Raw genomic sequence first — 21671 nt, 5'->3', positions numbered from 1 at the left:
CTTTCTTATCTAATCAGATCCATCGTTTCTTAGGACCCACTGTGTGACAGGTAAAGCTTTGTCTCTCACCAGGCTGTGTCATGAGGACCTACTGTGAGCTGGGCAATGCCTGCCTCTCAGGGACTGCAAGCATCATCAGGACCTACTATGTACCCCATGGTATTTGTCCCTCACCAGGCTGCCTGCTTTGTTCCCTGTGGACCTGGCACACAGTAGGCCCCCCTCCAGCCCTTGTTGAATGATTCGTGGGCCTTATTCTGAGTCCCTCAGAGGGAGAAGAGGAGGCAGGCCCTTTGGAGCAGCAGCAGAGCAGTGAGTCACAACCTTGTGGAGGAGGGAGCTGTGGGTCCCTCAGAGGGGCCGGGAGGATATGTGGGGCACAGAGACGCATGGCCTCCAGCTTCTGCTGACACCTGCGCCCTGGGACCCCCTTTACACTCTGCTGTGGCAGGAGCACACCTGGTCTCCGGCTCCTCCATCCCGCATCTCCATCCTAACAGAGACTGGATTTCCTGACTGAAGAACCCCGAATCTTTCCCTGCTCATCTTCTCAGAAATTTTTTTAAAAGCAGCATTTTGGCGAGCTACCATCTCTAGCAGGGCTGGCATTGAGCCGGGAGGCCCAGTACCTTGGGGCCTGCCTTTCCTCCCCTGGGAGGGTTCTGCACATCAGAGCCCCCTGCACGCAGCCAGGGCTCCCTACTGACTCCAAAAGTTTAGCCCTTGGTCCCTTTGTCCTCGGGTTGGGGGGTTGGAGAGCTCAGTGCAGCGGGGTGGGGGTGTCCCAGAGAGCCCAGGGACCTTCCTTTTTAGGCATTTTTTTTTTTTTTTTTTTTTTTGTGATATTGAAAGCAGTGTGTCCTCATTGTAGAACATTTGGAAAATATGGAGCGGTAGGAAAAGCAAAAGATGAGTCACCCACAATCCCACTAGAGAGGGAAACACTGAGCATTGGCACCTTACTTCTCTGTTTTCTCTGTATGATTTTTTTTTCTCTCAACAGCTGAGATCATACCATGAAGATATGATTTGTAGCCTGTTGACCCCACTTAACTTTAAAATATATCACATGTCCATGGCATTACAAATGCTTCGTCAATATGATTTCTGTGGCACCATAAAATTTCAGTATGTATATTTGTCCTCATTGATTCAAAGACCCCCAGTCGCAGGGTGTATGAGGCAGCTAGGGCTGCTGTGACAGAATACCAGAGATGGGTGAACTGTAGAAATTTATTTTCCACTATTTCTAGAGACTGGAAGTCTGAGACTGGGGAGCCAGTGTGGTTGGCTCCACTTCCAGGTTTCCAAATGGTCACATTCCTGTGTCCTCAGAGAAGAGAGGAACAAACTCTGGTCTGTTTTTTCTTACAGAGACACTAATTCTGTAATGAGGGCCTCACCCTCCTGACCTCAACTAACTCTAATTACCTTCCAAAGACCCCTCTCCAAATCACCACCATTTGAGGGTAGGACTTCAACATTTGAATTTGCGGGGAGACATAGTTAGTCCCTAATGTGGAATGGGTTTGCAGCTAATCTAGCACAAAGTGACTGCCTCTCAGAATAAGCATCTTCAGCTCAGCTCCAGGTGCATTGTGGGAAAGCAATATGGCTGACCAAGTCTTCCACCCAGGACATATAGAGTTTGGAATTATCACTCTGTGTGGTTGTTCCAACCCAGCCTATAAAAAAAAAAAAAAAAAAAAAAAAAAAATGATGGGGTCTATACTCAAAATGAGTAGCTATAGGAAAGGAAGCCCTTATTAGCTGTGTGGGCAGATGATTTCCCTCCATATCCATCTGAGTAATAGATCACTCCCCACTCCCAGGATAGGATTCCTTGAGAACTGCATGAGATAATACATGTCAGATGCAAAACTGAGCACCTGATATCCACAGGCCCTTTATCAATATTAAGCTGTTGTTATTATCAACATTTTTTTCATTTGACTCTTATCTGGTATTTTATTGGGGTCCCCAGGACCATCCCCAGACTCAGTGATTAACGATGAGAAAGGCTCATAGAATTCAGAATATCCAGTTGTTCCTCAGTATCTGGGTGATTGGTTCCAGGACCCCCTCTGGATATCAACATCCGCTGATGCTTAAGTCTGTTTTATATAACTTTCACACATATAACTCACACACATCCTGCATATACTTTAAGTCATCTCTAGATTATTTACACTACCCAATACAGTGCAAATGCTGTGTAAATAGTTGTTATACTGTATTGTCTGGAGAATAATGGCAAGAAAAATGTCTGTACATGTTCAGTACTGATGCAATTTTTAAAAAATACTTTTGACCTGTAGTCGGTTGAATCTGTGGATGCGGCAGCTATGGGCACGGGCAGCTGACTGCAGTGTACTCACAGCTAATGTTTATTACATTGAAAGGAAGCAAACCAAAGTGAGCATAAGGAAAAGACATTGGCAAGGTCCAGAGCAAGTCCAGGCTTCCGAGGGTCCTGTCTCGGTGAGTCACGCAGCTTTCCTCCAGCATCAGATTGTGTCAACACGAATGAAATGCTGTCTATCCAGGAAACTCTTTAGAGAGGTTTCACTGGGGGCTGGGCACCCACACTCCAGACTCCCAGCGGAAAAGTGGGTGTTCAGCAGAAACCCCAGTTTGCACAGTCTATGCATCAGATAGGCTCCAAGGGCACAGGCGGCAGCCAGAGGCCACCTTTGCAGCAGGCCCTGCTGAGGACAGCAGCCTCAGGCCTGCTGGCCTAGCTCTTGTCTGTGCAGGTATCCCAGGATATCAAATTTCTTGTGTTAGGTCAGCTTTAAGATAGGGAGAGGCAGGTGTCCCCATTTCCACAGGCCAAAACTAAGGGCTGGGGGTCGGGGAGGCAAACGGGGGGCTGGGCTCCTCCTCCACATGTGGGGTCCTGAGAGGAAGCAAGTTTCCCTCATGGAAGGTCCGAGTGCCCCCCTCCCTCTAACTCTGTGTCTCCCTCTCTCTCTCTAGGCTCTGAAGGGCTCCAAGAAGCTGGTGCTGTCAGTGTACTCGGCGGGGCGCATCCCTGGGGGCTATGTCACCAACCACATCTACACCTGGGTGGACCCGCAGGGCCGCAGCATCTCCCCACCCTCGGGGCCGCCCAACCCCCATGGCAGCGGCGCCCTGAGACAGCGTGAGGGTGACCAGAGGAGCGGCCTCCGCCTCCTGCAAGGCGGGGACGAGAAAAAGGTGAGCTTGCACACGGAGGCAAAGGGCGGGCGGCGCCCAGACCGGAACAGCGACGCAGTGGACGGGGCGGTGGCTCTGTCCTCGCTCTGAGTCCCTTTTGAAGGGCTTTGTTTCTCGTCTTCTCTTTCTGCTTGTGCAGTGTACGTTACAGGACGGGCTGGTGCCACACATACTGGGGTTTCATGAGAGTCTCTCTCCCTGAGGGAGCCGAATGGACGGGGCAGTTGGTCTGCTGGGCAGCTCAGCCCCAGGACTTACCCTGGGATCTAGATTCCCGCCATCTGCCATGCCCTAGGTGTGGCCCCTGTGATGGTTGAAGCTGGGCCACCAGATCCTGGATCTAGCTCCCAAGAAAGGAAAAGAGAGGAGGCTGGTGGCCTGCCTTCAAATCAGAGATGGCTGGACTTCCCACTGGCCCAGACCCAGGCACGTGGCCTCTAGCAACCGCCTGGACTTTGCTCTCAGGGAAGCTTTGGCAGCATAGGTTTTGGGTTGAAAACAACAGAAACTCCTGACTGACTTCTGCAAGGAAGAACGTGCTGGAAGGGTGTGGGCAGTCCCAGAAGTGAGGCTGAGGAACTCAGGGTACAGCCTGTAGGAGCAGCATCTCCACCATTATGATCTCCGTGTCCTTCTGCTCAGGAGGCATCATCCAGGGAGGGACACCTGATTGGCTGGTGGGATGCCAGGCATTTTGATTGACAGGACCACCTCCATGCTGCCTGCAGGGGAGGGCTGGGCATCATGGGTGTCGAAACCTGAAGGAGGCGGCAGAGGCACCAAAAAATGTCCCCTACAGCGCCCTCCTCTCCCTATAAGTAGACTATTTATTACCAAAAAATAAAATAAATAAAGGAAAAAGACGGTTTGGGTCCCCTAATGTCTTAACCTCCTGTCTGGGAGCTGTTTGCATTTCTCTGGGACCAAGTGTGTGACTCCTGCCAGCTGCTCTCTGCTGTTTTAGGACCTCATCCTGACAGCCAGGAGGCCACCCGGCTTAGGGCCAAGCGCCCTCCCCCTGGACACTCTCTCCGACCTCCTTTTCCTGTCGATAAGACTGTAACATTCATTTAATGCATTTGTGTTCTTTGCTCAAATGTCAGTGTGCAGGACACAGGAGATGACAGCAGCTTCTGGGGAGGCGGTGGCAGGTCACTGGCTGGAAGGGATGCCCGGCACCCGGGCTTCCTCAAGGTCGCCAGGCTGGGCAGCTCCTGAGCTCTCCCCAGCGGGAAGCATGCTCTCCGGCTGGCCGTCTTCAGAGCGCTGCCTGTGGCCTGGGTCATGTTCAAGGCCAGCCCTGCAGTGCTGGGCGGCAAGCTTGCTTGTCTTGCTCCAGCCCTTTCCTGAGCAGGGCGTTGTCATTGTGGAGAGCCCCCAAGGGCGGAGCTCTGCGCTCACCTCCTGGCACCCTCCCCGAGCCTTCGCAGCCACCTGCCAGGTGCAGGTCACCATCCCCCTCTGACAGAGTCTCGGCACAGGGCAGCTGGGAGGCACTCCATGGGCCACCCAGTACTTGAGGAGCACCTTCCGTGTGCGTGACACGTCACGGGAGGGGGATGAAGCGTGCACAGGAGAGGCGGCCCTGCTCTGAAGCACCTAGTGAGGAGGAGGCGGGGGAGGGAGATGATGACCCAGAAGGAGGACAGAGGAGCACGATGGTGACTTGGGTCTTAGTTGTTTTCTGTTGCTGCAATAGATACACAGGCTGGTCTTGACCTGAGGCTGGGGAGCCCACAGGCGCAGTGCTGGCCTCTGGTGAGGCCTTCCTGCCGCACTGAGACACACAGAGGACATCACATGGCAAGAGGGAGCAAGCCTGCCAGCTTGGATTCTTCTTCCTCTTCTTTCAAAGCCACCAGTGCCCCCATGGGAGCTCCCTCTTGCCTGCCCCTGGCTGTCCTGACCTCATCTAATCCTATTTCCTCGGAAAGCTTCCCCTCCAAATACCATTAACATATGAATTTGGGGATTAGGTTTCCCATGTATGCAATTTGAAGGATAGTAACAGTGGGAAGGAGTAGAGAGTGACAGGAAGGGAGGTGCTCAGGGACGTCCTCTTGAGGAGATGACTTCTGAGCTGAGACCTAGAGAAGGAGAAGGAGCCTCTGCGTACCATTTTGGGAGCTGAAAATCGCAGGCAGCCAAGGACAGCATGTGCAAAGGCCCCGAGGTAGGACTGAGTCCGATGTCTTTTTTTTTTTTTTTTTTGGTGCTGGGCATTGAAGCCAGGGCCTTGTGCATGCTAGGCAAGCACTCTGCCAACTGAGCTATCTCCCCAGCCCCTAAGCCCGGTGTCTTTGATGACACTGGTGCCAGAATTATGTGGGTGGGAGGATGGGGGTAGATAAGTTTCCCTCTGGACGTCGTGGAGTAACTTATGGAAGAATGTAGAGGTTGAGAGGATCTTATACCTGGGAGGACCAAAGGAGCCAGGGACTCCCCCAGACGACACCAGAGAGGAGTCGTCGCCGATTCACTGCTGGGTTTGTGGTGGGGATTAAATGGCATAGCGTCAGCATGGCTGGAATGCTTCAAATCTTGGCAGCTGTGTGAACCTGGAAAAACTGCATAACCTCTCTGAGCCTCCATTAACTATTTCCTCTTCTGTGGAAGGAACCCAACCCCCACCCCCACCGCCGTGCAAACTCAGTGGTGGTGAGGATCTGGGTCTTGATCTTGGTACCCCCTTGGTGCCTGGAACAGCGAGATGCTCAGTCAGTATTTTCTACATGAATGACTGAGTTAAAGCGGAATCACCGCCTCGCCCCGGATCGCGGTGGAGCCGCAGACGTCTGCAGCATTTGAGCTGTGCCCTGTTGAGCAGACCCAGGTGCCCCTTGCTCTTTGCTGAAGTGCAGGGAGTGGCTGTGGACTTCCTGAGTCGACGTTCTCCGTTGTGGCCTCTGAGCAGCTGTCCTCCTCATGCTTCGTGTGGGTGCCAACCCCCCACTCTCCACAGAGGGAGAAGCGCTTCCTCACCTCTGCCACTCTGCCTCACCCACCAGCGAGGCAACGCTCCTGCGAGGTCAGCAGGTCTCCAGGCCTGAGACCCTGAGGTTCTTTCTTGGTTAGTAGATTTGATGGGTGGGAGAGAATTCCCGTGTTGCTCTGGGGCTCCCTGTGGCCCTCCTATTTTGAAAACTTTGAGAAATCACCTGGGGACAGGGTGGTGGGTTTAGTTTTCTGAGCTTTCAATGGGAGAGTCCATATTACCATCTTGACCGTTTAAAGTGTGCAGTTCTGTGTTGTCAAATTCAGTGACCTTGCTGGATGGACAGTGACCCTCCAGAACTCTTCTCACCTTGGAAAACTAAGACCCTTTAAATAACAACTTTCTGCTCCCCCTCCACCAGCCCTGGCGCCTTAGTCAGCTTTACGTAGCTATGACGAAATACCTGAGAAAAATCAGCTAAAAAGGAGGAAAGCTTGATTTGAGCTCATGGTTTCAGAGGCTTCAGTCTGGAGAAAAAGGGCCAGGGTCCCGATGTCCCCTTCAAGGACACAGCCCTGGTGACCTGACTTCTGCAAGACCTTTTCACCACCTCCTGGAGTTCTCACAGCCCCCTAATAGCACCATCCACTGGGGACCAAGCTTTGGGGGACATTAAGGTCCAAACCAAATTCCATTTGGGAACCACTGTCTGCTCTCTGTCTCTGTGACTCGGGCCCCTCTGGTGTCTCAGGTGAAGGGAAGGTAGTTGTCCTTCTAGGGCTGGCTTACTTCACTCAGCCCAGTGTCCTCAAGGTCTACTGTGTGGCCTGTCAGAACTTCCCCTCCTGCAGGCCGAACACTACCCCGTTGTAGCTTGTCTTAGGCCCGCAAAACCTCACAGGCTGAGTGGCTCAGGGACACCAGTGCTGGGGGCAGGACAGTCCAAGACCCCAGTGTGGGCAGCCTGTCTGAGTGTCCGTGCTGGGTCCTCGCACATCGGAAAGAGCCAGGGATCTCCCAAGGCCTCTGTCGCAGGAGGCTATTCCACTCACCGGGGCTTGGCCTGCAGGACTAAGCACCCCAAAGCACCTCTCATACGCTCACGTTGGGGCTAGGTCTCAGCGTGTGACTCTGGGGACGCAGGCCTTCATCTGTGTGTTCACACAGGCCGTGTGTTCATCCCTGTCTGTCGACGGATGCTTGGTGACTTCCACGTTTTGTGACTGACGGGAGCTGCTGCGATCATGGCGGGCAGACGCATCCCTGCTTCCTTCCCTAGTCTGTACCCAGGAGCGGGGCTGCTGCAGCATGTGGAGATGCCGTTTTTAACCCCGTGAGCAGCTGCCATTCACGGCGGTGCTGTTTTCCAGCGTCCCCACGACCTCGCCAGCTTGCTCCCAGTGGGTGTGAGGCAGTCCTAGCGTCTCCTCCCAGGTCCTTCTGTCCTCACGCTGGAACCTCCTGTGGCACCTCAGCAGAGCCCTGGCAGTGCTGAGGCCACGGTGGGGACCCGGTGGAGTCCAGGGCCAAGACCCGCTGGTCTCTTTCTGCCCCTCGATCTTGGCCTTTCCCGTTTCCCCTCCCCAGGGTGAGGCGGCGGGTTCCAGGTGCCCATCGTGGACACTCCATCCAGGCAGGGGAGGACTTGTTCTGGCACATTCCGTGAGGCTCAGTGTATCTGTGTCCTGTGAAGAGGACAGGGACGGGTGCTAGAGGTACCCGGGGGGAGATCCTGCTGCCAGGGGAAGGCTTCCTGGAGGGGCAGCTTTGGGGGCTTGGCCGTGGGGCTGCAGGATGAGAGGACAGCATGACGGGGCGGGGCTGGGGGGTAGGAAGTCGCTCGACTGCGGGATGAGCTTGAGGGGCAGCGTGGGGACGGCCCTGCAGGCCCAGCCTTTCTCCTGCAGGCTGCTCTCTGGGCCGATGGGGGAAGGAGGGCAGAATGGATGCCAGGTGCGCAGAGACCCCCAGGAGGGTGGGGAGGGTTAAGGAAGAGTCAGCAGGGCCTCTGGAGCCGTCGGGGCGCCGCTGGCTGCGTCAGTGGCTTGTGGAAGCCCTGGCTCTCTGGCGTGCCCTCCCCAGGCATGTTCAGGGTGAGGCCGTGGTGGGGGAGGTCTGCGTGTGCCCGCGGGGTGGGGTGTGCAGAGAGAAGGACGGGCACGGGGCGGCAGCCTGGGTGGGAACAGGTGTGTCCTTGTGGGGTCTCCAGGATGGAGAGAAGAGCTGGCTGGGGAGCCAGCCACTCCAGCACTGGCCACCATTCCTGGGCTCTGGCCACCATTCCTGGGCTCTGACTGCGAAGGTGAAGGCACAGGCTGAGCCTGAGCTGGGCAGGTGAGGTCGCCCCTCGAGGTCGTCCCACAGCCTCTCAGAGACTGGAGAAGTCTTCTTTCTCCCGCTTCGGTTGCACCACATGCCCCCCCTTGTATCTGCATCACCCCTTTTTATGGGAGGGGGTCATTCACCTGCTGAGGGACACAGGTGTCCAGGGTCCAGGGAGGTGGAGCTGCAGCCTCCCAGCAGGTCGGCCCATGCTGCTGTTCCCAGATTCCAGGGCCAAGTCACAGGTGGCCAGCAAAGCATGTGCCCATCTCCAGGTGAGAGAATGGAGGCAGGTGCCTGAGCCAGTGGCCCGACAGGTTGTGCTTGCACCTTCTGGCTTGTCCCTGGCTCCCTGGGTGTCCCTTCCAGGACAGCATCTCACAGCCAGTGGCAGCTCCCTCCAGGGGCCCCGGGCTGCTGCTCACTATTGTCTCCTTGATCAGCATCTGAATCTGCTCAGGGGATGAGGGCGGGCAGCTGTTAGCAGGACTCAGACCTGAACCCCCACCTGATCATGTGCCTTATTGGTGACCTGCTCAGTGTCATTCCACTGTGGCAGCTCAGCCCACCTGCAGCCCCATACTGGGGGGAGAAGTTAGACCCTGCAGCAGCTGCCACAGCTTCTTCTAGCCCCTAGCCCGTGTGACTTCAGCAGCTGAAATAACAAGACAGGACCAGTCTTGGACAGAAGGAAGGGGGCCTTGGACTCAGCAGGACTGGGCAGAAGCCTGTTTCCAGAACTTCCTGACCCTGTGTCCCAGGGCAAGTCACTTAACCTTGGGAGAGTCACCTAAGCTTCCCTATCCATAGTATGGGGATGGCCCTTCCAGAGGTGTGAAGCTCTTTCCGGATTAATAATCATGCACATAAACCAGCTGGTTAAATGCTTATGACCGGCACAGTGGTGCACGCCTGTGATCCCAGCAACTCAGGAGCTGAGGCAGGAGGATCTTGAGTTCAAGACCAGACTAGGCAACTTGGTCAGACCTTGTCTCAAAATAAAAAATTTAAAGGGCTGGGGATGCCGCTCAAGGGCAGAACTCTTGATTACCATGCGTGAGGGTCTGGGTTTGAGCCCCAGCTCTGAAAAAAAAAAAGAGCCATGCATATAACACAGGAGCACAGGCGTGGGACATAGCAATTAGTTCTAGAAACGACCATCAGTGATCAGATGCTGAGGAGGTACTAGGTGCCTCTGATGGGCTGTTCTGGGTTCTGGGGATACGCCGTGAACAGTGAAGGGGTCTGCCCTCGGGCTCCGTTCTAGGGTGTGGACAGGATGCAGAGGCATTAGAACAGTGAAGTTCCGCAGGGAAGCCAGACTCGGGCGGGCAGCGTTCAAGAGGACTGCTGCATTCAAAGCCCTGAGCACGGTACCCAGGACGCAGGAAGCATGTAGAAGGATTGGTGACCCCCCACCCCAGCGAGCTGTGGCTGTCCCAGGGAAGCTGTTAGCAGTAGCAGTGTCTTTTCTCTGGGCCTGGGGGCCGCTCAGCATCATTTTCTTTCCTGTAGATGACTTCTGATCCTGCCAGACACTTGCCGGCGAGTGATTGAGGTGGATTGATGGAACTGTTATTACAGTTCTGTGATAAACACCGTTTTATTCCCATGTAAAGGATGGTGGGAGGTGACGGTCAGGGAGCTTGGTTTTCATCCTCAGGGTTGAAGGGGGCTGCACAGACCACCGCAGCCGCCTGCGTGTGCTAGGCTGGGCGTAGAGATGTAGGCTCCTCAGCTCTGCCTGTGTGCATCTTGGTGCCCTGGTGCTGGAAGGGGGCCAGCTGGAGAGGGGCTGGGTTGGGGTCTGATGTCAGGAGCCATGTGTGAGACCCCAGGCCACCTCGTTCCATCCGTGCTCATTCAGCATGGAGGGGGACGTCCTGCCCAGCAGGGCCGGAGTCCAGACCTCAGGCTGTGCTCTGTCCTGGTGCTGGGCTGCCCCAAACAGAGCCCCTGGGGTGCCTTCCTCCCTCCCTCCCCACCTCACTCAGCCTTCAAGGCCTGTGGCTGTGTGTCTGGGAGCTCTGCCCCAGCCCGGGCTCCCAGGAATGGACTTGGGAAGAAGCCAATTTATAGGAGGGCACTGTCCTCACTCAAAGAGGTCCACTCCTCCTCCCTAGGACCTGTGAGTTGTGCTTTCGGTAGCAGAAGGACTTTGCAGAGTGATTGAGGGAAGGCTTCTGAGATGGGAGATTATCCTGGATTATCAGGGTGGCCCAGTGTGTCCTTGGAACAGGGAGGCAGGAGGCTGGAGGTCAGAGCAAAGGAGGCAGGATAGTGGTAGGAGAGAGAGGGACGGGAAGATGCTGGATGATGGCAGCCAGCCAGGGAGCAGAGGCACCTCTGAAAACAAGAAGCCCGGCACCTGGCTGCAGGGTTCAGGGGAGTGACCCTGCACACCCGCAGACTCCTGTGGTTTCCAGACTCAGGAATCTAAGTCTGTGCCGTTTCAGGGCTTTACATTGGTGAGAGTTTGCTTCAGGTGAGGTGCCCTGGGGCCCAGGCTGTGATGGAGCAGGGGACATGATCCTGGGCAAGGGAGGAGTGGGCCATGTGGCCGTCACAGCAGAGGTCTGTCTGGTCCCACAGAGAGCTCTGGAGCTGGGAGGGCCCTGCAGAGCCTTGCTGAACTGTACAGGTGTCACTAGTCGCTGGTAGGGGGCTGCCTTCAGCAGTGCTGGGTGAGGGCAGTCCCAGAGAGGGGCTCTCTGCAAGCCATCAGTAGCCTGCACCCCAGCCCTGGTCCCTGAGCACCGTCTACACCTTCCCAGGAGGCACACACAGGCTCAGGCTCCCTCTGGGCACTGTCTTGCCACCTGCAAGGTCTGGAGCATCTGAGGGACCCGGCGGGACTCCTCCCTGGCTATACCCTGTGTGGGGCTGGCCTGGTGCTGCTCCAGCTGGAGTTCCAGCCCTGGCTCACAGCCACCTGGCCTGCCCGGCCACAGAGCAGCCCACATCCATCACCTCCCGACCAAGGCGTTGCTGTCCTGCGTAGGTGGCGCCGGTGGAAGCTGGGCGGGGCTTCCTGAGAGGCCCTTGCAGACAGCCAGGCTTCCCGTGCCAGGCAGGACCCGGAGGACTCCATGTTTGTGGACCCATTCAGCCCTCACCACAGCCACCTGAGTGGTGTGGCTGATCAGCCCATTGTCCAGATGAGGAGACCGTGACAGAGGTGAGGCAAGCTGCCAGGGCCACATCCCTAGGAAGTGTCAGTAAGATTAATCTTCCACAGCCTGGACCTGGGGCTGCACATGTGACCCCACAGTCGGCTTCTAAATACACAGACCTACCCACATGTGACGAGGGACCAAGGAGGGCCTTAAACCCCAGTCACCTCGACCCTGCACCGTTCTTGCTGCTGGTCCTGTATTGGGCAGGGAGGGGCAGGCTGCGGGGCCTGCTCGTCTCTGCTGACTGCCAGCCACTCGAGAGTCGCCCTTCCTGCCTATGGGGACCTCATGGGCACACTCCTTACTCACAGTCATTCTCTCTGGGGAGCAAACCAGAACCAGAGTGGAGTAACGGGGCTGGCCCCCGCTACTGGGCAATCTTGTCAAATCCCAGAGAGTCGCTGTCAGCTGGATGATAGGAGCCGAGCCTCCCCTCTTTGCTCACTGGGGCAGATAAACAGAATGATGAAGAGCTTGGGTTCTAGATGGGCAGAAACCAGGCCTGAGTGGGCCACAAGTCAGCTGCAACTGGTGGATGTTGTCAGGTTTCTCAATGGGACAGCTTTGTCGTGTGCAAAATGGAATCAGCAATGGCTAACGTTTATTGAGCATTCCTACAGGCGGGAAACTAGCACGCATTCTTAATTGTCTCTTAATTTGATCCTCTTCTCAGTACCTTAGTAAACAGGCAGATACAACCTTCATCCTCATTTGCAGACAAGGAGACTGAGACACAGAAATTCAGCAACTTGCCTGAGGTCACACAGCTGGGCCCTCCACCGTCAGTTTGGGCCTGAGTGTGTCCTGTTCACCGCTCTGCCTGGGGTAGTTGCAGATTTAAGCAGGAGTCATCTTCTCCTGGTGACTGGCGTAGAACGCATGGTAACTCGTTTGAATAACATTTCAGAAACAGAAGACTGTTGGAGAGGCTGTCCTGAAGATGTCTGCCCTCCCCGCTGCCTGTGCTCTTTGGGTCCCTCCATGTCACTGGGTCTTAACTTGCACAACCTTTTTGTCTCTCTGGGCCAGGTTTGAGCTTGCTGGCCCCACCTCTGTCTCCCATAAACCCCCTTTCTGTCCAAGGCTCCCTTGACCTCCATTCCTGCAGCCTCCTCAGAGGTTAGGAAATCTTCCAGAACCTCTAGATTCTCCGCCTGCCCTTGTGTGTGACCCTCCCCCACCCTGGCCATCCTCTGTGACCCACCTCCAAGGCCCTGAGCCAGGCTTGCTTTCCTGCATGTGACACATGCCGTCCCTTGTCCCTGGGATGCACTGCCACCTAATTCCTGTGAGCCCCTGACTCTGAGCTGGACAGAGACATCAGGAAGCCCCCTCCTCCCTGGCCGCCTCTCCCAGGCAGGCCCATGGCCCCTGAGCTGCCCCCCGCCCCAGATGTGAGCCCCTCCTGAGCAGGATGGTGTCTGGGGACTCTCCAGGTGGGCGCTCCCCGTGTGCAGAAAGGAAGGCCAAAAGGTCCATCAGGGTGACCACAGAGCAGGAGACCCTGGGGCCAGGGCGAGAGGGCGATGGGGGCCCCAAGCCTGAAGGGAACCCTGATCCTAAGCAGGGAAGGAAGAGGCCTGAAGTCTGCCCCTGACTGAAGCACAGGTGGACGGTGGCCGAGGGGGACCTGGCGAAGCGTGTGGAAACCTGCAGTGCTGGCGTGCTGTGGGACGTCTGCACCAAGGGGACCCTGGGAGGTCCCCTTTCCTCCCTTTTGCAGCAGTCGTCCCGCTGATGGACAGGGCCGGGACTCCGGTGGGTCAGAGGCAGAGCTGCGGGGACGGCACCTTCCAGGGGTTCTTGCAGGCCTAGCTGGGGCCTCCTCGCAAGCCCATGGTGCTCTCCAGGGCTGGGCAGGGTTCTGTAGCAGCCACCACCCCAGGTGTGGCTTCCTGGCTAATGTCACCCGCTCTCCCTCCTGCAGGTGAACCTAGTACTGGGGGAAGGCCGGTCCCTGGGCCTCACCATCCGTGGGGGCGCTGAGTACGGCCTCGGCATCTACATCACTGGTGTGGACCCGGGCTCGGAAGCAGAAAGCAGCGGTCTCAAGGTGAGGGGACGGGGCCCCAGGCCGCACGCGCGGCGAGGGAGGGTGGGATCTGCCCGGGGAGCTGTTTGAAGCCGATCTTACTTAGACTTCAGCGAGCAGTCAGCACCCACCTGAGGACGGGTTCCAGCTGGGGAGCCCCCCTGGCTTCGGTGCTCCGTGTCGCAGGCTGAGCAGCAGCAGGGTGGCCTCCTGTGGGGCGCTGGGCCCTGGGCCAGCCCTGCTCTTCTTGGCTGCTGTTTTGCAGACACTGCTGATGTCCCGTGACAGCCCTGACTTCAGGGCTTGTACGGTGCCTGGGAGGGAAGAGGAAAGAAGCCATGAGCGTGGTCAGGGCGGCACTGGGCGGCTTCATGGCTGGCATTCGGTCCAGGCGAGTTATTAAAATGACAGTTATTAAGATGACACGATTAGCTCACCTTTTAAAGAGGGCCAGCTGTGTGCCCAGCATTTGTGATCCCCACAGGCATCACGCTACCCCAGGGGGTAGGTTGGTATTTCCCGTTTTTTCCAGGTGGGGAAACGGAGGCATAGAGAGTTGTCTGAGGTCACACAGCCAATGGGCTGCAGGGCGGGGTTTGAACCCCAGGGAGTCTGGATTCCAAAACCCATGGTTTCCCCTAAATATCTGCTGGGGAGAGCCACACTTACTGCAGAGGCAGAGACTGCTCATGAGGACACTGGATCAAGGACACAAGTCACTGAAATGCCAGGGACACCACAGCAGCAGTGACGCCGACGGAGGCATTTGAGCCAGGCCTCGCAGGACAGGAGCAGTAGATGGGAAAGGGGTGGGGTGAAAGGAGCCTGGGGCCTCAGGACAGTTTCCCTCTGGTCACTCTGCCAGAGGGCGTCGCGTGACGCATGGCATGTCACAAACAGGTCCCGTGCTTCGTTGGTGGTGAATGAATTCTGGCTGGACCCATGTTAATAAATAGGGAGAGAGGAGTGTGCAAGAGCGGCCGTGTGTCCGTCTCAGCCCGAGAGCACTGAGCACCTCTGCGTGGTTCTTGGTGGGCAGGACCTTTATCAAAGGTCATCCTCCTGCTGGGCAGTGACGGTATCAGGCACAGTGCTAGATGCTTCCTACTTGATCTCCTACCTCATTTTTACAACAATGTATGAGACAGGAATGTTCTTGTCCCCATTTTACAGGGGACAGGTGTAGAAGCAACGTTAAGGAACTTGCCCACGGTCACCCAGCTAGGAAGTGCTGGAGCCAGGATGTGAACACACAGCAGAGCACTCTAAGCGGAACAGTCGGGCTGGGTGGTCTCCAGGGTTTTCTCCTGCCTCTGCACATTTTCCTGGCCTGAGGGAGCCAGAGGGGCCAGAGGCCAGGAATGTGCTCCATCTTCCTCACCTGTAGGTTCCCGTAGTCCCTGAGAGATGCCCACGCTGGTAAGCAGGCAGATCCCTCCTTTGTGTGGCAGCAGGAAGGGACATTCCATGTAGGCAGGGGTCCCTGGCCGCCTCCTTCCTTCTCTCCATGCGTCAGTGAAAGGATGCCGACGACTCCTCTGCTACACGCTGCCTCGCAGCTTCGGAGCTGAACGGGACGGACAGAGTGACCACCCAGAGCTCACATCCTGGTGGGCCGTCAAGGGCAACAAGTTACTTGACTCTGATTACAACCATGATAAATAGCAAGATGGCACGTCACATAACACAGAGGCCAGCCCTGGTCCTATCTGGGAGGGCTCCCTGGAGGAGGTGTCGCCATTGAAATTTCCTAGAAGAGAACAAACCTAATTGTGTGATAGAGGAAATGAGAATCCCAGGCAGAAAGAACAGCAAATGCAAAGTTCCTGGAGGGGGACGACGTGTTCCAGGGCGCCAAGAAGGTGGCCATGCTGACTGCAGAACCCAGGGAGTCCAGGGTGCCTGTCAGGACTGGCAAGGGAACAGGACCCAAGGGCACAGGGTAGGTCCCTCGCCCAACATGCAGTGTCTGAATGGAGCAAGCATCACTCTGGTAATCATGGAAACGATTTCCATTTTGACACCAGCAGGAGAAGCACCTGTGGAAGTTTCTGGGGTGTGCTCGGTGGCCCTAGGTGGCGGTCCGCACGCAGGGCCTTTATTTGCTCATGCGATGCCCACCTTCAGCAGAGGCCTCTCCATCCCCAGGCCCCGCCTCAGTCAGGCGTTTTCCAGCCCCTTCCCCTGTTCTTTCCCCTACCGGGCCCTGGGCTGTGCTGCCACCTGCCCACACGCTCTCGGGCATCGGGCTGCTGCGTTCTGTTTATCTCCAGTGCACTTTCAGTGGAATTAGGCACATTGAAATGGAATAAAGGGCTTGGCTGTGTGGGTGGCAGAGCCAAGTACAGGCTTTATTTGTAAATAGGGCTCCTCGCGGCTCTGCGGAGCCTTCCTGGGGTGGGAGTTCTGCCTCTGCCTGGCCGCCAGCCGCGCGGCCCACTCGGCTCCTGCAGACCCAGTTTGAGTCCGGGCAGTGGGCGCACCACAACGGCCTAAGTGGGGAAGCCCTCGGGAGCTCAGCAGGCACCCAGCACTTACCCCAGGGTGGCCCGCGGAGCTGGGAGCCCCCTCCAGAATTGATCTTTGGGCTTCTCTTATTCCTTTGTGCTGACCCTCCCCCTTTAAAGTCCCATCAAAGAACAGACCATGAAAGCTCTTTTGTTCCTTTAAGGACAGCAGAGATTGAGTGGCATTTAAAAATAATCACAGTGATAGCCGTTGCCATTTATTAACCAGTTATTATGAGTCAGACGCTGGGCTGAAAACTTTAGCTAGGCTTTTATTTAATCCTCTCCGTAGCCCTGGGGTGGGCATTTATAGCATGATTTAACAGACGAACAACGGAGACTCAGAGAGGTACAGGAACCTGCCCAGGATCACACAGGGATCTGGGCCCAACCCTCAGGCCCTTTGAAGGTCATAAGCTTTGTTTGGCCAACTCCCTAGGGCCCTGACTTGACCACATACTTAAAATAAAAACAAACAGACAAAAAAAAAAAAAAAAAAAACCCGGGGGGAAAAAGGACCCTGAGTCCCTTAGAAATCACTAGGCTCCCAGAGCTTGGTGAGGTTGTCCTGGATCCTGCCCAGCTTCACGGCCTCTGCTGAGGTTGTCCGGGGATGGAGAGGAGAGCCAGGCTGCCATCCTGGCTGAGGGTCCCTGGCACAGGATCTCAGTTCCCAGGAACGTCATAGGCAAGCCCTGCAGGTGTCTGGTGCAGCGACAGTGCCTCGATGGCCGTGGGGACAGCTGCAGCTTTGCGCACCTGTCACGGTTACAGGTCTTTACCTGCCACCCAGGCTGCCACCTTGATGGTGACGCCAGCTGGGCTGGGTGTGAACCCTCTGCAGACTGGACTTTGCCACATCTGCTCTGCTCACGTGGCCTGTCTGGACTGAGCCTCTGAAGCCCCCTGTGCTGAGCACCCTCGTAGGAGCCCGGAATTGACAGTGTCGTCTCCCAGAATCCCCGTCGCAGCTCTGGGAGGAGGCCCTTCTGAATCCCAGTGTTTACTTAATGACAGTGTCCCAGCTCAGGGCTGCATGGGGGGTGGCTGCCCTTACACACTGTGTCCCCCAGCCCAAGACAGCCTCTGCACATAATCAGTGCTCAGGAAATAGTTCTTTGCTATGTTGTTTTCTGGGTACTGGGGATTGAACCCAGGGGCACTTAACCACTGAGCCACATCCCCAGCCCTTTTTACTTTATTTAGACACAGGGTCTCTCTGAGTTGCTTAGGGGCGCACTAAGTTGCTGAGGCTGGCTTTGAACTGGCCATCCTGCCTCAGCCTCCACAGTCACTGGGATTACAGGCGTGCACCTCCGTGCCCAGCTAGGACATAGTTCTCGATTGAAGGTGGGACTGTGGCTCAGGTGGGACCTGAACCAGGTGCCTTTGACTCCAAAGCCCTGGGCTGGAGCCCTGCCTGGACGGTCCTGGCCTGAACACAGCTCAGAGCCGGCATTTTTGTGGAAGGGGAGCAGCCAGGTCAGGCTGAGGAGTGCTCACCACAGCGCTGCGTCTTCTCTGAGGGAGGGCGGGCAGGTGGCCGCAGTCAGGCTACACTCTCAGGTTCCAGCACCCCGTACCCCTGGCTGAGAGGAGGGTCCTGCTGTCCCGACCCCGGCACAGAGCACCTTGGCCCAGTAGGGCCTTGCCTGCTGACCTGTCCATGCGCCCCGCGGGAGTTCTGCTGGAGGCAACAAGCCCGATGCTCCCAACGCTGCATCTGGTCATTCTTGTGGAAAGGTCACCATGCAGTGTCATTTAGTAGGTTCTACCACCCGCCTAGGACACTTGACCAAGTATGGAAGGAGTGGAGAAAGAGGCAACAGAGGGCATGGAGTCTTCTTAGAAATCACCACAATGGTGATTATGGCCGATTTTTATGGCAGTCCTAACAAAGATACCAAAAATACCGTATAATTAATAATCATGTGATTCCTAATGGCTAAAAAAGCTCAGATATAAGGGCATATTGTGGCAGATTTTATGACAGTCCTCACGAAGATGACAAAAGTAATGGCCTAATGTTTACGTAATTCCCGACAGCTAAAAACAGCTGGTATGAGGACATCTTACAAACAACTCCTTACCCTTAACTTGTACAGTGGACCGGTTTTTTGAAAGGCACAAACTACTAACACTGGAAAGAAAAATAGATAATCTAAACATCCTATATATGTGTAAGAGAAATTGAGTTTTTATTTTAAAGATCACTCAAAAAAGAAAACTTAGGTCCAGACACTTGCATGAATGAATTCTATCAGATCTCTAAGGAAGAAATGTTTTACAGTCTCTTCCTGAAAATAAAAGATGAGGAACTGTCTCCCAATGCATTTCATGAGGCCAGCTTTACGTAATACTAAGACCAAACAGTACAAGACAATGATAGACCACTATCCTTTGTGAATATAGATGCAAACATCCTCACCAAATCCTGAGCAAAACCAATCCAAGAATCTGTGAAAGGGGTAATATGGCACAACCAAGTGAGTTTTATCCAAGGAGTATAAGATATTCAATATCCACTGATGATGGAAACTCTCGGAAAATTAGGGATGGAAGGAACTTCCTTCATCTGATGAAGGGCATCTCCAAAAGAAGCCTACAGCTAATATATTTCATGGTGAAGAACCAAGTGTTTTCTTCTAAGATTGAAATAAGACAAAAATGCCCTCACCATTTTTGTGTCATACTAGAACTTGTAGCCAGTGCAATAAGTCAAGAAAAAGAAATAAAAGGCATGTAGTTCAAAAAGAAGAAATAAAGCCTTCTTCTTTACAAAGAAAAGAAGTGCAACTTTACAGAGATGGATCGTCTCCACGTAAAATTCCAAGCAAGCTGCAAAAAAGTCCAGAACTAAATAATGAATTTAGCAGGGGGAAAAAGGTACACAGCAGCCTATGCAAATTAATTATATTTCTCTATGCTAGGAATAAACAACTGGAACTCAGAGTTAATGAAAGCAGTACAGTTTACAATGGCACCCAAAATACTTAGGTATCAATAACAAAAAAAAGGTGCAATTTTTATATGCTAAATACTACAGAACAAAAAGGACCTAAATAAATGTGTTCACAGACAGACGAGGCAATACCACTGGCCTGATTGCACATGCCTGTAATCCCGGTGACTTGGGAGGCTGAGGCAGGAGGATCCCAAGTTCAAAGCCAGCCCCAATGAGACCCTGTCTCAAAATGAAAAATAAAAAGGGGCTGGAGATGTGGCCCAGTGGTTAAGGCCCCTGGGTTCAATCCCCACAATCCCCCCACCAAAAACAAATACAGGAAGAGGCAAGAGTATGAAGATGCCAAGTGTTCCTAATTTGATTTCGATGGATCAGAACCCCAGTGCTAATTTTGTAGATTTTTACAAGCTGATTCTAAATTGTATGGAAAGGCAAAGAGACGAGAGGAGTCGAAATGATTCTGAAACAGAAGAGCACAGTTGGAGGACTCGATCCAATTGCAAGACTTACTGTAAAGCCACAGTAAAGAGCATGGTGTGGTATTAACAAAAGGTTGCACGCACAGACCAGGGAACAGAGAGTCCACAAGCAAACCCGCCCAGTAAGCCCAGCCAAGTGCCGTGGACTTGGTGGAGGGAGGATAGTCCTTTCAACAAAGAGCACTGAGCAATGGAAAGTCCATGTGCAAACAAAGGAACCTCAACCCAGACTTTACACTTTATATGAAAAGCAACTCAAAATGAATCCGACTGAAATGTTAAGTGTGAAATCTGCGTGACCTTAGGTGAGGCAAAGCGTGGTCCGTGGAAGAACGAACTGACAAATTGGACATCTTTACATTAAAAACTTCTGTTCTACCTAAGACTCTTCTAAGAGAACAAAAAGATGATCCGCAGAAAGGAAGTATTTCCTAATTACTTTTCTAACGAGGGGATTGTATTAAGAACATATACAGTGTCCGGGCACGGTGGCACATGGGTGTGCTCCCAGCGGCTGAGGAGGCTAAGGCAGGAAGATCTCAAGTTCAAAGCCAGCCTCAGCAACTTAGCGAGGCCCTAAACAACTCAGCAAGACTGTGTCTCTAAACAAAATCTGAAGAAGGGCTAGGGATGTGACTCAGTGGTTAAGTGCCTCTGGGTTCAATCCATAAAACATAAACATATAAACTTGCTCGAATTGGGCCAAGGATCTGGGGAAGTTTTGTGTTGGGTCTGTAGTGGTGAACGTTAACTCTGCACTTGTCAAAACCCATAGAGGTGTCTGTCGCTGAGTGCAATTCTGTACGTAAGTTTTTAAAACTCACCGGTGTGTGTGTGTGTGTTGGGGGAGGGAGACTGTGCAGACCAACGGAGACGAGGAATCTCACTATGTGTGATCTCTATAAGCACAGGAGGGGATGGAGAGGAGAGGTGCTGTCCAGGTCATTGGAACACAGATGTGATTGTCACCATAAGGCAAAAGACGAGAACCACACCCAACATGTGTCCAGGGCAAAGCTTTCCCCGCACCCCCAAAGGGGTACAGATTAGGGATTCTGAAACTACTTCATTTCCAAAAAATAGGTCTGTTTTAAATAAGGAGCACCAGGTTTAAAGGAAAGGGGAAGAGGGACCAAGTCCTGCAACGCTGGGTAAGAGTCAGTCGGATGGAACTCATTTACCAAAAAGGAAAAAAGGTAGGTGCACACAGAGAGAAATAAACAGATACAGAAATCTGAGCAGACATATGTGTACGCATGAGTTCTCCACGCAGAGCTCCACCCATCGAGAAGAACCGGCTGGACCCCGCCATCGAAGGGGAACACCTAGCACCTGGTCCTGGTCTGCAAACACTCCTCCAAATCACAAAACCAGGGCTCTTCGGGGGACCGGTTGATTCCAGGTCTGGGCAGGGAAGGTGCGAGATGAGCTCGTCATTTCTTGTTCTGGAAAGTAGAGATGCTGTAACATGAATGAATGAAAAATGAACACGGGAGATCGGGCGGGCACAGGGCCAGCCCGGAGGCGTGTGCCCCGGCCAGAGGAGGGTCAAGTAAGCGTGAGCCGCGCTAACGGGAAGACAGAAATAGCGGAGAAGGGCAGCCCCTCCCAGGGAAGTCCCGTCGGTATGGAGGGAAGGGAAGCACCATGTGAGCCACATTGCTGCCATGTCCCTGCAGGCAAGGTGCGGCCATGGAATGCGGCCAAGTGGCGGAGTGTAAGCCGAAACAGGGATCGTTGGTAGCCTCGCCTTGGCTCTACCAATGTTTTGCGAATATAAAGGGCAAGGGAGTCCTGGCCAGTCCTGGCAGTCACCCACCTCAGCCGAGTGTGTTTTTAAAAGTCCTAACTGAGGTTTCCAGTTGCAAAACGGATCCTTGCTAGCTGCAGAGAAGAACTGCAACTCCCGGCCCTGTTGGCAGGACAAGCCTTCCTCTCCTGCCCCGTCCAACCCCAGGGACGGGACAGCTGTGAGCACTTGGCACGGCCTTCCAGATCCCTTGGGGTCTGGCCTGCCATCTGCAGTGACTTTGGTCATAGTGACATGCCCATTC

At 54.4% G+C, this 21671-nt stretch overlaps 1 protein-coding gene across 3 annotated transcripts in view; it reads left to right on the top strand.

Annotated features, from left to right (window-relative positions):
- WHRN (whirlin) overlaps positions 1 to 21671 on the top strand; it is an 83622-nt gene that overhangs the window by 20691 nt on the left and 41260 nt on the right. For all 3 annotated transcript variants that reach the window (XM_079112275.1, XM_079112276.1, XM_079112277.1), the window contains exons 2-3: positions 2980 to 3201; positions 13562 to 13687. In XM_079112275.1, coding sequence (XP_078968401.1) covers positions 2980 to 3201; positions 13562 to 13687 — 348 coding nt within the window. The remainder of the gene's footprint in view (positions 1 to 2979; positions 3202 to 13561; positions 13688 to 21671) is intronic.

This window comes from Sciurus vulgaris (genome assembly GCF_902686455.1).
Source record: "Sciurus vulgaris genome assembly, chromosome: 15".
Taxonomy (NCBI): Eukaryota; Metazoa; Chordata; class Mammalia; order Rodentia; family Sciuridae; genus Sciurus; species Sciurus vulgaris.
Note: the sequence above shows the minus strand (reverse complement) of the source record. Positions and strands in the feature narration are given on the sequence as shown.